The 14,054-nt window shown below is 42.7% G+C and overlaps 1 protein-coding gene across 3 annotated transcripts; it reads left to right on the top strand.

Annotated features, from left to right (window-relative positions):
* Window positions 1–454: 454 nt before the first annotated feature.
* Window positions 455–14,008, top strand: ptpn3 (protein tyrosine phosphatase non-receptor type 3). 3 transcript variants are annotated; one of them, XM_044358623.1, is made up of 27 exons: window positions 455–623; window positions 1,320–1,385; window positions 2,211–2,352; window positions 3,346–3,480; window positions 3,741–3,783; window positions 3,947–4,028; window positions 4,364–4,408; window positions 4,521–4,573; window positions 4,752–4,869; window positions 4,973–5,060; window positions 5,178–5,266; window positions 5,346–5,409; window positions 5,927–6,129; window positions 6,223–6,348; window positions 6,532–6,693; window positions 7,353–7,455; window positions 7,552–7,629; window positions 7,775–7,831; window positions 7,970–8,126; window positions 8,256–8,431; window positions 8,740–8,830; window positions 9,009–9,070; window positions 9,179–9,325; window positions 10,097–10,225; window positions 11,234–11,379; window positions 11,487–11,622; window positions 13,321–14,008. In XM_044358623.1, exons 3-27 carry the CDS (start codon window positions 2,284–2,286, stop codon window positions 13,393–13,395), a joined length of 2,634 nt encoding a protein of 877 aa, XP_044214558.1. In that variant the 5' UTR covers window positions 455–623; window positions 1,320–1,385; window positions 2,211–2,283; the 3' UTR covers window positions 13,396–14,008. The 3 variants fall into 3 exon arrangements, with proteins under 3 accessions (XP_044214558.1, XP_044214556.1, XP_044214557.1); XM_044358621.1 differs by having other exon boundaries at window positions 9,179–9,352; XM_044358622.1 differs by lacking the exon at window positions 1,320–1,385 and having other exon boundaries at window positions 9,179–9,352.
* The last annotated feature ends 46 nt before the right edge of the window (window positions 14,009–14,054 follow it).

Raw genomic sequence — 14,054 nt, 5'->3', positions numbered from 1 at the left:
TCTGCAACAAAAACAGATCCCAGGCAAGACCAGAAAACTCTCTGATGCCATACAAAAAAAAAGGCAGTATGTAATAGCCCCAAAAGGATACAACACCATACTACAAAAGAAGAGAAAAAATAACAAAATAGAGAAAAAGTCAAAGAAAAAGTCAATTACCTCTACAACAAACCCTCACATTTTCTATTAATCCGTTGATCTTCTTTAATATATAATTAAGAGTCTGATACATATAAAAGAAAATTTGGTAGGCAGTTAATCAATCCTGCAATCCTGGTACATGATTTAAATTTCCTTTAACTTCCACTCATTATATAATAGTTATAATAAAATGTCCGTATCCTGTGTTGTTATTGTTAGGTTGAAACTGTAACTATCACGGATCCCGTACTTCCTAATACTTTGCGCGCGCGCCCCCGGGAACGCGGATTCCCAGCCAAATTCTCGGGAGCGCGCGCGCGACGAAGGGGCGGGGCCGCGCGGAATCAGCACAGACAGGGATGAGAAAGTTGTCCCGGATATTTACCTAACTCTACCTGGCTCTTCCGACGCGCCCCGTCCCGAGCTCTTCACAGCGGGCCAGTCTGAGGAATATGATCCGTCTCTGAAACGGGACGACTGAGGTACAAGTGACTTTTCTTTCTCTTTCCCAAAAAAAAAAGAAAAAAAAGAAAAACATTCACTTGTGCAAGTTGTAGTTACGAGCACCGCTTGAAGGAAAGTTTGCCAGAGTGCTGTGTGTGTTCCTCCTTTTGGGTGTAGCTGCAGAAAAAGTCCAGGTTGTCAACAGGTTCCTTGTTCGCGCTGTGGTTCAAAGTACAGTAGGGACACAGCAGAGCTTATCGACAGGCTGGGACAGTCGGAAAACAGAAATATATGGGCCTTTTACTTTGAGATAGGCCTTATGTGCACGTTTGGTGGAGCTGTAGAGACGAGGCTGCAGATTTGACCTTTAACATCTATATTGGGTGTTGTACAGGTTAGGTTGTAGCAGAAAGGGGATTAGTAGGTGTTAAAAGCATTACAAACTCAGAGAACTAAAGCTTTAATGGCCGCGTGTGTAAGAAACTGTCGTGGGTACAAACCTCAACATATCAGAAGTAGATGCAAAAATGCAAAACACCCAGTGAAGTCATAGTCTACATGATACTTAATCCACTTTTAAGATGTTGCATTTACTTGTAAATTCATTAGAGGCCTGCCTGTGAGGAGGCTATTATGGAAAACAAGTCATCAAACTGGGAACAGCTCTGTTTTTAACATATTCAGAGTGTGTCACTGTGTTCAAACATTAACTCAAACACTGTGTGTCCTTTCAGAAACAGTGTGTCACAGACCAGCCTGGATCTATTAACCGTTCACCTGGAAACCAAGGCAGGTCTCATGTACGTACATACACCTGCATGCAAAGTTATTGGCTTTAAGTGCATGCATGCATTAGTGTGTGTGTGTGTGTGTGTGTGTGTGTGTGTGTGTGTGTGTGTGTGTGTGTGTGTTTGTGTACAGCTGTGCTTCCAGCAGCCGGTGTTACACTGTATTTGGTGACCCGTCAGATTCTGTGACTTGCAGTGTTGGAAGAAGTACTCAGATACTTTACTGAAGTAGAAGTAGCCTGACAATGTAGAAATATTTCATTACAAGTAAAAATCCTGCATTTAAAGCTAAATTTACTTAAAGTATTGAAGTAAAAGTACTACTTTTGCAGAAAATCAGACTGTGACTGATATCTCGAAATGCTGCTTATACACTGACTCATCAATATTAATGATGTATTTTGTTAAATGTATTTAATTTATCAGATGCCTTTACTTATCTGAGTACTTCCTCCAACACTGTAGGTCACAGAATCAGATGGGTCACCAAATACGGTGTAACACCGGTCTGTTGTAGCACTGTAGATGGGCGTGCTCAGCTCTCAAAATGTTTAACATTCTTATCATTCAGCTGCCTGCGAAAAGGCGGAGAGACGCTGAGGGAGAGCAGCAGGGAAAGGGAAGAGACATGTTCAGACCCGGGCCAAATAATAAGGGATTACACAAATACACACAGTCACTCCTTCGCATTCATGGTGCATTACTCACTGCAGCCCGATGCTCCATCCAGCACATACATTACTCACCACACAATGTCATCCTGAGGGAGGTGCTTTCATTGGAAGACAACAGGCTGGAAACATCTGACACTGTTTTTGTGGTTGTGTGCGTTTCCAGGTCCCCTCTCGGTGACGAGCCACGGGCAGGGTGTTTGTCTTGAGAGGGAGGCAGAGTTACCGTGGTAACAGACATGCCAAAACCGGACCTGCTCTGCCTAGTTCAGCTGCTGGACGGCACTATCGAGACCTTCAGAGTCGACGTGCGTAACACACACAGGCACACACACACGCACACACAGAGTTTCCTGTCTGTTATTGAGGAGATCATATGTTGCTCCTATCTGTCTCTGTGCTCTGCTAATGATCGTACTGTCAGTGAATGATATGGTGACAAACTATTCTTCCCTATTTCCCATCGATCCACATCTCTTGTTCAACACGGCGACCTTGTTTTGAAGGACAAGCTCACCTACTGCAGCTTTACAGTGCTTGTCACACTTGGGAACCTTTTTACATCATCAGCATATCATGTCGTACAGCAGCCTGACAGCCGTATTCACGTGCGCTCACATGCGTACACACATTCAGTAAGGCAATCACAATATTAGTTTCTAGGACGGCAGCTGTGCAGCATCTTTATGTGAACTGTGGGAGAGCAGGGAGAGTGCTGTGATTGTAATGTGCAGGATTCCAATGTTAAACTCCCCATTACTCTCGTTATAAGGCTCTTGTGTTTCTTGATTATTGATGAGGTTTTTGTTTTTTACAGAGAAAGATAAGCAAGCAAACCCAGTTTAGTTAGGTTTTCGCTGTGTTTTATGTCCCCATGCAGCAAAAATTGGTATGTTTCCTGATGCAAGATTGCACTGTTCATCAGAGTTTACAGTAAACAGGGTCCTTTCGTGATTAGAAGAGCTCACAATTTGCTTCCGGTAACAGAAAGTGAAAAGGGGAGAGAATATAAAAGAGCTGCAGGGTATCCCATGGAGTGATTAATAAAACAATAAATATTTAAACAACAGAGTTTTACACTGCAGATGGTCTTTTATAAATCAGATTTTTACCTGGATAAATGCTTTATTAATTGGTTTTGTCTGATTTAAAACCATTAATATATGAAGTATATTGAAGTATCCCTTTCTACAGTATATCTTCACAGATTATTTACTGTACACATACGAATAAGCCATCCTTAAATGTCACTCAAAGTCTTGGCTCTGGGAATAATGTTGTTTGTTGTTTCCATCTTTCAGAAGCAGGATGAAGGTGTGGTTCTGTTGGACCTAGTATGTGACCACCTGGGCCTGCAAGAGAGGCAGCTCTTCAGTCTGCAGATCAGAGAATCCAGCACAGCCATTGCCTCAGTCACAGCCAACACACACTCTCCTGTGAGCTCACTGTTCATCTGCTGCACATTTGGGCCGAGATTGTAATATATTGCACTCGCTGATTGCTATTTAGAAGATGATAACCACAGGCTATGCTTACATAAATGCTTTTTTTTTTTTAAGCCCCAGGTACCCATTATACTTAATAATTTTCAAATTCAAATAAGCTTTATTGGCATGACAGATTAGAAGCCTATATTGCCAAAGCAGTAGACATGATTAGCAATAAATATACAATAATATGCATCTCTTTCTCTCAGAGATGGTTGGAGCCGGAGAAACCCTTGAAGAAGCAGATAAAAGGTATGTGATCTGTTCTGGCTCCAGGGAATTTGTTGTCTTTACCTTGACTTCACTTGTCAAATACATGTTTTAATCTTTTGTTTAAAATATGTTTTGATAGTTTGAGGTTTACTTTCAACCATAAAGTATGTGCCATTTGTGACATGATGAAATTTCCCTGCAGGTCTTGCATCTCCCTTTTATCTGAACTTCAGAGTGCGGTTCTTCATGTCTGATCCCAACTCTCTTCAGCATGAGCAGACAAGGTGAGTATACGTGCTTTTCCTCTTTGTGTGTTTTTGTAGAGGTCATATGTAAGTAGTTATTAATATGGAGAAACTACATGTCACAGAAAGTCATTTATGCAGCTGTTATGAATAAAAATGAAGTTTTTACCTATTGAATTTTAAGACATTTTTACATTTATTTAATGTTTGGCTCACTCAGGCCAAAAAAGAAAAGAAATTCTTCTTTTGTGATACTGTGCATGAGCGTGAGAAAATACCAATTTGTTAAACCACTTAACAAAGAGAGAGATTTCTGCAGTACATAGACAGTACAGGCGTGGGGTGGTAAAGTTCCTTTTGTCTCGTCCCTGCAGGCACCTGTACTTCCTCCAGATCAGGAGTGACATTAGAGATGGACGGTTAGTTCATACACAAACACACACACACGCTAGCCCAAACACAACCACCCATCTACTTGTGCACAGTTTGTGTATATCTGTTACAGTTTGTAATTATGGAGTATAATTGCAGGCTGCAGTGCCCGCTGAGTGCAGCTGTAGTACTGGCCTCTTATGCTGTGCAGTGTAAGTCAGCTTCTCATCTCTTCCTAGAGAAACAAATGATTAATGACTTAATAATAACTTGTGTGTGTAATTATTCCTGTTGAGGATGCTCTCAATAAGCAGCAGCTCCATTACAGAACCCCCAGATATCAGTATATGTGCATGTGTGATACTCAGTGTCTCTTTCTATCGCCTGTAGCGGAGCTGGGGGATCACTGTCCGTCCCGACTCCCTGGTTACCTGTCGAAGTGCCACTTCATCCCTGAACAGGATGAAGATTTCCTGTCTAAAGTGGAGGATTTGCATCCACAGCACAAGTAACGCAGATCATCCTACCTATTTGCCATTCAAAAACACTTCTGCAGTTGGTTCTTGTTTTTGTACATGACTCTCTGCGGCTGTGCGTGTGTGTGTTCCCAGGGGCCTGAAGCAGAGTGAGGCAGAGCTTTGTTTCCTCAACACAGCGCGCACGCTGGAGTTGTATGGAGTGGAGCTACATGCTGCCATGGTATTGTAGTTGCTACAATTAAATGTACAATTTCCTGCTCCAGTTTAACTTCCTCTGTATCCTTTTTATTCCTTTCATGTATGACACCTTTTGTCATTTCCTGCCTTTCTTTCTCAGGACACCAACAATGCCCCTCTGATGGTGGGTTTGGCATCAAGTGGTGTTGCAATATTCTGTAATATGATTTGTTCCAGTTTCTTCCCCTGGTGAGTGTTGATCCCACTAATTAGATCATTTGTTTCTATATTTTCTAAGTCTTCAACCAATTATGTTCTTCCCATGCAGGGGGAACATCATCAAGATTTCATTTAAGAGGAAACGTTTCCTTATACATCTGAAACGTAAACATGTGAGTCCCTTTTTACCTTTTTATTTGTCCTTAATAGTTTCAAGAGGCTCTGCACAGATCTTTGGTTTAATTGGTCTACACTCTTGGCTCTTAAAGTTATTGAAAGTTTGCACAACTTGCTCAACTTTTTCTGATAGTCTTTTGGTTCAGCTGTGATATAATTATAGGTAAAATATAAAAAGTCTAATTTTCTTTGTGTGACATAAGAATTTATGCACAATTTATGACATATTTTTCAACAAAAACATCTCAGCATGATGTGAATATTGTATTGATTTAAAGTTTTGTATCCACACTTTCTGCAGGTTTTCTCTGTGTTTTTTTATGTGTGGCGAGCAATAAATCATTTGTAATTAATGTGAGCTCAGGCAGTTTTATTGTATTTCCGGCAACAACTGCATCCTGAGCAGCTTAAGTTGCACAACAGCGATGATGTAACCTCAAATGTTGGCGCTACAACGAACATCAGCATTACAAAACAAAACAGTACAAAGAATGTAAACTCGCTCTGTTGCAGGGGGAGACCCAGGACTGTGTGGTGTCTCTCCTTCTACCTTGCCCCAAGACCTGCAAGAACCTGTGGAGGTCCTGTGTGGATCATCACTCCTTCTTCAGTTCCAGCCGGACTGCCAGGAGCCCTAGACACAACAACAGCACAGTTCAGTCCTACAGAAAGCTGATAACGCAGCACCTGGGCCTGGGACACAGTAAAACTGAAAGGTGAGCCTGTGCTTGTTTATATATATTCATACATTCTTGTTATGAGTACTGAACTTTTCCATATTTATCTTGTTTTTTCTTCATAATTTGCAGTGGTCCGGTGTGCCAGCGTGTAGTGGGAGGGATGGTGTGGAACCCAGTCCTGCGGAGATCAATTTCATCAGAGCATCTCGAGACTAAGAGTCTGCCCTCCAGATCCCCCCCAACCACCCCCAACTGGTACGACCCGCAGCATCCGCGCCAGCTGTACTGAGCTGCTACATGTTTTGTCGTCAGCTGCATTCAGACATAAATCCAACGTCACTCTACCTTTCTTGATCTCGGACTGTGTTCAGTCATTTCACAAAACCTTAAACTCACCTGAGCAGAATCTAACCGACTGCTGTTTTGTCTCTCTGGCAGGCGAAGTCCACGAGTTCGCCACGGCATCCGTAAACCTCGCCCATCCTCCATGGAACTGAGCAATGATCTGAAGGACATGTCAGAGGGGGAGGATGTCTTCTACACATACAGGGCCTCCGTCAGCAGCAGCAAGGACAGCGAGGGAGACGCCTCGCCACATCAGTCAGTATCAGTTAGAACAGAAAATGGTGTCTATCTCTACATCTTAGGCTCTTTTCTCTCAATTCAGTGGGATTTGCTGACATGATGTGTGTTAGATTATTTTTATGTTGACATTTGGGGCAATTTTCGAAGTGATAGAGCCACATTTTAAGGTGTAAGACATATAAGTTAAAAAAACTTATATGTCAACTGTTGTCACCAAATTGTCTGAGACGTAACTTATTATGTTAATTTCATGAGTTGGCCAATCTACTAAAAGAAACTCTGGGCTGTTGTCTTGTTAATAAGCATTTTGCATGCTGCTCTCTGTACTAGTTTCACTCGGCCAAAGATGGTCTATTTGAGAAAGAATAATATTTTGATGTGTGGAAAAATTGAAGGTTGACAAATTTGTGATTATTTGTACAAACTTATTGTGGTTTCTTTTTTATCACAATCACAATATTGGTTGAAAAAAAAAATCACAATGAAATATTTTTCCCAATCATTCAGCCCTAACATGTGTTGTCAGAGCATTCATGTTAACCAAAGGGGGAGAAACAATTATGATATGACAGTAGGCAGAATTATATTATGATCACATGATGTGCGAGTCATCTTTTTGACCTACAGTTAGGATGAAAAATAAAAAAATGAAAAATTTAATTCATCTTTTTCAGCCTCTCCGGCACGTACAGCCGAGGGCCAGATGAGATTTTGTTGCAAGCTGATGACAGTATAGGAGAGGAGGACGGTGACAACAACTCACTCTACCACAACAAGGTCAGTTATCATAATTAAATGTGTTAGTGTGTGGATGTGCTTTCGTGCACAGTATGTGTTTGTGTGCCTTCATTGTGAGTACTTGCGTGTGTGCAGGGTGCCCCCGGCGACGGTGACCTGCTGCTAATACGCATTGCCCCAGACCATGAGGGCAAGTTTGGCTTCAATGTTAAAGTGAGTCTCTTTTACGTTCTCTCTGTGTCTCTTACACATACCACACAGACAAAGGTTTTATTCATTTTTTTATTTACACACAATATGCTTGTTTTGTCACTCCCCCACTGTTGCTCCATTTATGTGATTTCTCAACTCCTCCTAGGGTGGGGTGGACCAGAAGATGCCTCTAGCCATATCCCATGTTAAACCTGACTCTCCAGTAAGAACAAACTCTCATGTGTTTGTGTTATGACTCCATGTTGAGTCAAAATAACTTTGATGATGAAATATAAGTATGGTACTGACTCATGGGTTGATGAGTGAGGCTTTAAATGACGAAATGATGAATTGTTTGTAGGCAGGTCGATGTGAACCGAAACTCCTGGAGGGAGACCTGGTGGTGCTCATCAACGGTCGAGACATTTCTGAACATACTCACGACCAGGTTGTCATGTTCATACGAGCCAGTAGGGAGTCGCACTCCAGAGAGTTGGCGCTGCTCATCAAACGTAAAGGTTTGTGTGTGTGTGTGTGTGTGTGTGTGTAACAGAGATAAAAGCGCTGAAACAGCATGTGATCCAAATGTGTACTGTGGCATATCACTGTGAATATGCATCATATCCTTGAACGTCCTTGTGTTCCAGGTCCTGGCCGGGTGGCACCCCTGCTGCAGTTACCTCCTGCCCTCACGCTCACCAGCCAATCACAGGGAGACAAGCCGCAGTCACCTGGCCATTCGGAGCGGGTCACGACACTTGAGGAATCAATGAGACAGCTGGAGAGAGGAATACAGTCTGGCACACTCTGCTTCCACTTTGAGGTATTTAAGAATGCAGGTGGAAGCTTAACAGTGGATGGGCATTTAAAAGTGTATTTATACAGCATTACACCCAAATGCACGAATTTGTCTTTATTTAAAGCAGGATTTAGTCCCACTGAGTTAAATGCGGCATCATAATGAGTCTTTTAAATGCTGCTTTTGGGACAGATGTTGCCTCTAATCTTCACTTGGACTGCTGACAATCTAAAACAAGGATGCCGTGACTGGCCTGGAATGTAGTTTTTGTTTGTGTACGTTGCCGTGGGTGTTCATGCGCATGTGTGTGTTTGTATGCTTGTAATTTCTAGAATTTATACAGGAGGAAGCCCGGCCTGACGCTAAACTGCGCTCGGCTCCCTGAGAACATGGACTTAAATCGATATAAGGATGTTTTACCTTGTAAGTGCTGCTTATTCTGACTGCCTGTAGTGCCCCCCCAAGCTCTGTGCTACCATGTCTAACCTTGATCTGGTACTCACCGCTGTGGCACCTCGTGAAATTTAATTGGGCTAAGCCTGCTGTACATCGACAGCCCTGTTATGACCCTCACACGCTGCTGTCCTACTCTCCTTTCTAGATGATGCTACCAGAGTGGTGCTCCAGGGCCAGGAGGACTACATCAACGCCAGCCACATCACGGTGCGCATCCTTGATATGGATCTGTGTGTCTTGTCCCTGTCTGACATTTAATGTAAACTCATCCTCTGTGTGTGTGTTTGTGTGTGTGTGTGTTTGTCTGTTTCTTAGGTGGCGCCCCCAGTGTCTGGTTTGTGTTTACGTTACATTGCAGCTCAGGGTCCGTTGCCGCAGACCTGCACTCACTTTTGGAAGACTGTTTGGGAGCAACAGTCACACACGATCATCATGCTTACAACTCTGACAGAGAGGGGACGGGTATACATATTTCTACACGTTCATAATGTAAACATTTATCCACATTTATCCAGGAATGAACATGAGTAAACAGCCGCGGAAACACTTGAAATCACACAGCTCAATATCAGCGATGTATTAACACAGTGATTACTGCAGCAGCAGCACTTCTAGCAGATAATTACATGCTGTTTCATGTTTTATTTGATATGTGATTAATGTAATTAGAGAGGATTGGCGGTGATGTTTACTGACAAAAATAATCAATTGACACAGTTGTGAGTAATTACAGGGTTTCACAGTGTAGAGAATGGCTAAATGTAAAGTGTGAGCCGGATGCTAACAAGATAAATAATTTGAGGATGAAGACACATCCAGACAGAGGCAGCGAGATATCAAGGTCTCATTGAATGAAGCTGTCTCTGTCTCAGTTTGCCTGTTGCTTGGTAACCAGATGCTCTCATTAATTGATAATTTTCCTGATATTCGTCAAGTGCCCTGGCTTTCTCTCTACTTGAGGATCACACACACACACATCTTCACATACACACACACTACACCACACACACACATACACACACACACACAAATTGACAATCAGTTCACATCCTGCTCCTGATGAATTGCCTTTGTTCCTCAGGCTGCCGGGTGGAACAAACCACGCTGTTGAATATGAGTTTGATTTCAAGAGAGCAGAGCGCAGCCGATGTAGCAGAAGTAGTAAATTGTATCCTGACTGATGACTCATGTCAGAAGTAATATAATTTGTTGGTGATGTCATACACTTTGCAGACCAAGTGCCACCAGTACTGGCCGCATCCGCCGGAAGCGAAGGATTACGGACACATGCGGGTGAAGTGTCACTCGGAGGAGTGTAACCTGGCGTATGTGACGCGGCAGTTCACTCTGACTCACACGCAGGTACAGTAGCAACCTCACAGCAGGGCGTTAGAGGTAACACCTGCTTTCATAACCGCGTGAACCATGAGCAAAGCATGACCACAGTGACACAACACAGAGCTTTTTTTGTTTGTATGTTTACAGTGGCATGTGCCATGTCTGTGCCATATGCCACATAACAGAGCTCGCCACAGGAAATAGCCTTTCCTGGCAAACTAACTAACATACAGTCGCTTCCGTGTGGGTGGATAGGTGTGTGTGTGCGCGTAGGTGAGCAAGTGCATTTGTGTGTATTGACAAATGTTGTGGTACGCAGGTGTTGATTTGTTTTGTTACAGAGAACTTTATGTGGTGGAGTCTAAAACACTTTCTATGGTAGATAATCAGATCAAATGAGCTGTTTTCCGCATTAACTTCCATGGCAAGCAGGTGAATAAACAGATAATGCTCAAGGAGGCATGAAGTATGAACGCACACACATGCATACACAAATACTGCTGTGTGGGCCCATCTGTTCCTCTGGCGGAGCGAGTTAATCCCTGCATGGAGTCACAGGCCACATGCCCATAACTCTAAACTCAGCCATTCTCTTCCCCGCCTTCTTTTTTTTTTTTTTCCAGCTCTGGTCTTTTCCTCTATTCTCTCTCTCCAACTCCGCCTGTTTTTTTCTGATTTCATCTCACTGTGTTGCTCTGTATTTGCTAATCTCAGTGTCAACTACGGGTCACGTGCAGTTTTGCCCTGCTCACCTGCTCTGTTTTTCCACTACACCCTCTGCGGTTTTTGTTTACTGAATAATGTCAGTGTGTGTAAGCCCGCAGTACGTCTCATGTGGGTGATTTATTTCCCAAATGTTACATGTTTATCATTTTAAATACAGGTTATCCAACTTTAATTTTCCTTTGTGTTGTGTGTGTGTGTGTGTGTGTGTGTGTGTGTGTGTGTGTGTGTGTGTGTGTGTGTGTGTGTGTGTGTGTGTGTGTGTGTGTGTGTGTGTGTGTGTGTGTGTGTGTGTGTGTACATGCTTAGCTGGGTGAGGAACGTGCAGTCACACACCTGCAGTATGTTGCGTGGCCGGACCACGGTGTACCCGATGACCCTTCAGACTTCCTGTTGTTCATCAGCTCAGTCAGGGAGAGAAGGAGAGGTGAAGAGCCACTAATGGTACACTGCAGGTAACACACACACACACACACACACACTAATTGAACACTGCTTGCACCTACTGTACTCCCTTCTACTGTACACTTAATGCTTTGTTTGTTTTGAATTACTCTTTCAGCGCTGGGATTGGACGGACAGGTGTTCTGATCACCATGGAAACGGCTCTGACTCTGTTGGATCAGGGTCGGCCGGTGTTCCCGTTGGACATTGTCAAAACACTGAGAGATCAGCGAGCCATGATGGTTCAGACCACGGTACAGAGAAACAGAACAAGGCTTTATACTAAAAAAACTCTGCTTGTATTTGTTAAATGATACTTTTTACCGTAATATATTGAGACAAGCTTTTAATTATTACAAGATGCAGCTGATTTTTTCCATCCATCTTTTGACTAAAATGTGTGTACTTTGCACCTTATTTTAGCTGTTTCCCTCAGCTTAAAGGTTTGAAACAGGGCAGGATTGTTTTAATCTCTTTTCCTGTTTTTTTTTTTTTTTTACGTTTTCATTTTTTGTCTAATATCATCGACTCATACCTACTCTTGGTTCAATTATTCAGTAAGAGCTTTTTAAAAGCATGTACAAATTCACCAATTTGTTTTTTAATCTTTTATTAGGCACACTGTAATCAGTTAGCACTTCCAGAAATGTGTTTAATAGAATTGAAGGAAAGTGATTTGCTTTCTTGAAGATTGGAAAAATGAATCACACAAAGTTCCCTGAAAATATCATGTAAAAATCCACAGGACTTTTCAGAAGGGAGAGGAGACTCACTGTGAACAGAATTACTAACGTCACTGTTTTTGACATCTGTGGGTTCCTTCATTTATTCATAGTTTGTTTGCCACAGAGTCACACTGATGGCTGATGAGCAGGCAGGCTGAGGTTGAAAGTCTTTGCTTTGTGGCACCTCAGTGGTAGTTATCGAGGGAGAGGAAAGTATTACTCGTTGCCTTGAGAGGAGGTGGTGCTGGGAGTATGGCAGCCCTCCAATCAGAAGCCTGCTTCTAGGCCACTGCTGCTACCACTGTCACCCCTATTTTGAAAGGAGATCTGGTCCCTCGGGCTTCTTCTCTTTGATGTTTTTATGCTGATGGAACACTTCCTCAGGTTTCCCTCATATGTTTGTGTCCCAGTCATGGAAAACATGCGCAGTCAGAGGACATCCTTTCATGCTAAAGATGGCATGGGATGTTCCCTTTTTTTTGTTATTATGTTCGGAAGCATTTTATACTTTTAATAAACAGCGGACAGTGGAGGGATGACAGGAAATGAGGGGAAAGAGAGATGGGGAATGAAATGCGTCCAGCCGGACGTGAACCAGGGATGTTGCGGTTCATGGTCGGCGCCTTAATCCCTAGTCCACTGGCACACCCTATTCTGTATTTTTTCTTAATGTCAACGAGTCCCATGATATGTCTGTCTCTCAATACTCTCCAGCCAGCCTGTCTGTGGCACTCAGCCCCTTTTGTTCTTACTGAAGGCATAAAACTTCTTTAAAAGTGGGTCACAAATATATAGTTTCATTTTAAAAAAGCCCCAGTAATTTCCTGGGCATTGTAGTTTTTATTAAATGTTATTTAAACAGGATTACAATGTGCATTTGTTGGGGACTATTTTTAGCCGCAGATTAATACACATTTTGTCTGCTGGTGAGTATTTACGGCAGCACGATGGTGAACGATGGATCGACTCAAAATCAGTTCTAGTGCAGGAACATGTGACCCAAGTTTACGGGTGTTGCTTATTGATGGATTTTTAATAGTTTTGGATACCAATGAGTCACAGGAATAAGTTTTATCAGGCTTTGACTACACAGACAATGCATGTCAGTGTAATTAGTTCATTGCTGGTTTCTTCTTTTAAAGAGATTTATTGACAGCTTGCATTTCCCTTTAAAAAGACATCTGTTTTCCAATAACTAATAATCACTCTGTATGTTGTGTGTTTCAGTGTCAGTTCCAGTTTGTATGTGAAGCCATTCTGCGAGTCCACAAAGAGAAACAGGAGGGATCTACAGCGCCGTAGCCCAAATCAGTAACAGAACCAGAGCAGACGCACTTAACTGCTTCAGTCTCATCTCATAGAAAGTGACTTCCACAGAGGGACCAACAGTGCTAGAAGAGATTAACCTCTGTCATGCCTATGGGACTGGTACACAGACCGGATAATGAGAGTATAACTAGCGTCAGAGCACAGCCATCTGTGATCTGTGTAGGCAAGATCTAATGTGAGCATATGAATCTTACACCTAGTCTGCCTTAGTTTTTGCTGATAGTGCATTAAGCTTGTACAGGCTGCAGTCTCCTTATATTTATACAAATCTAATGTGAGCTGCTAATTTCTGTCCAAGAGGCCACTCAGGAGTGACGCCTCGACTTATTAAGCTACGTGTGCCTCAGACTGACGCCTTCCGGTCGATGGATTGAACAGGGCAGCGAAGGCAGACCAGGATCGTTATAATTTGTAGTTTATCTCTGTGTCCTAAGACGAAGAGCACGGCTGGGCTTTAGATCATGACAGCAGATACCGTTTGAGGTCAGTGTGGTGCAGCACCGCACGCCGACCGCCAGAGGAGCACCCAACCCACTTTTCATCACTCTTAAATTATTAAGACACTAAATAAACACACTGATTTCTACTCATGTGTCTGCTTTCTCCTTTCTTCTGATGCCGAATGCTGTCGA

This window comes from Thunnus albacares, chromosome 8 (genome assembly GCF_914725855.1).
Source record: "Thunnus albacares chromosome 8, fThuAlb1.1, whole genome shotgun sequence".
Taxonomy (NCBI): Eukaryota; Metazoa; Chordata; class Actinopteri; order Scombriformes; family Scombridae; genus Thunnus; species Thunnus albacares.
The sequence above is the reverse complement of the archived record's forward strand: the minus strand, read 5'-3'. Positions and strand labels throughout refer to the sequence as shown.

What these genes read in the sequence shown, in the direction of transcription:
- ptpn3 (XM_044358622.1), top strand. Translation starts at nt 2,284, where the DNA reads ATGCCAAAACCGGACCTGCTCTGCCTAGTTCAGCTGCTGGACGGCACT. An exon ending in TGGAGCTACATGCTGCCATG is followed by an intron (nt 5,061 to 5,177) that starts GTATTGTAGTTG and finishes TTTCTTTCTCAG; the next exon opens with GACACCAACAATGCCCCTCT. An exon ending in CACTCTGCTTCCACTTTGAG is followed by an intron (nt 8,432 to 8,739) that starts GTATTTAAGAAT and finishes TGTAATTTCTAG; the next exon opens with AATTTATACAGGAGGAAGCC.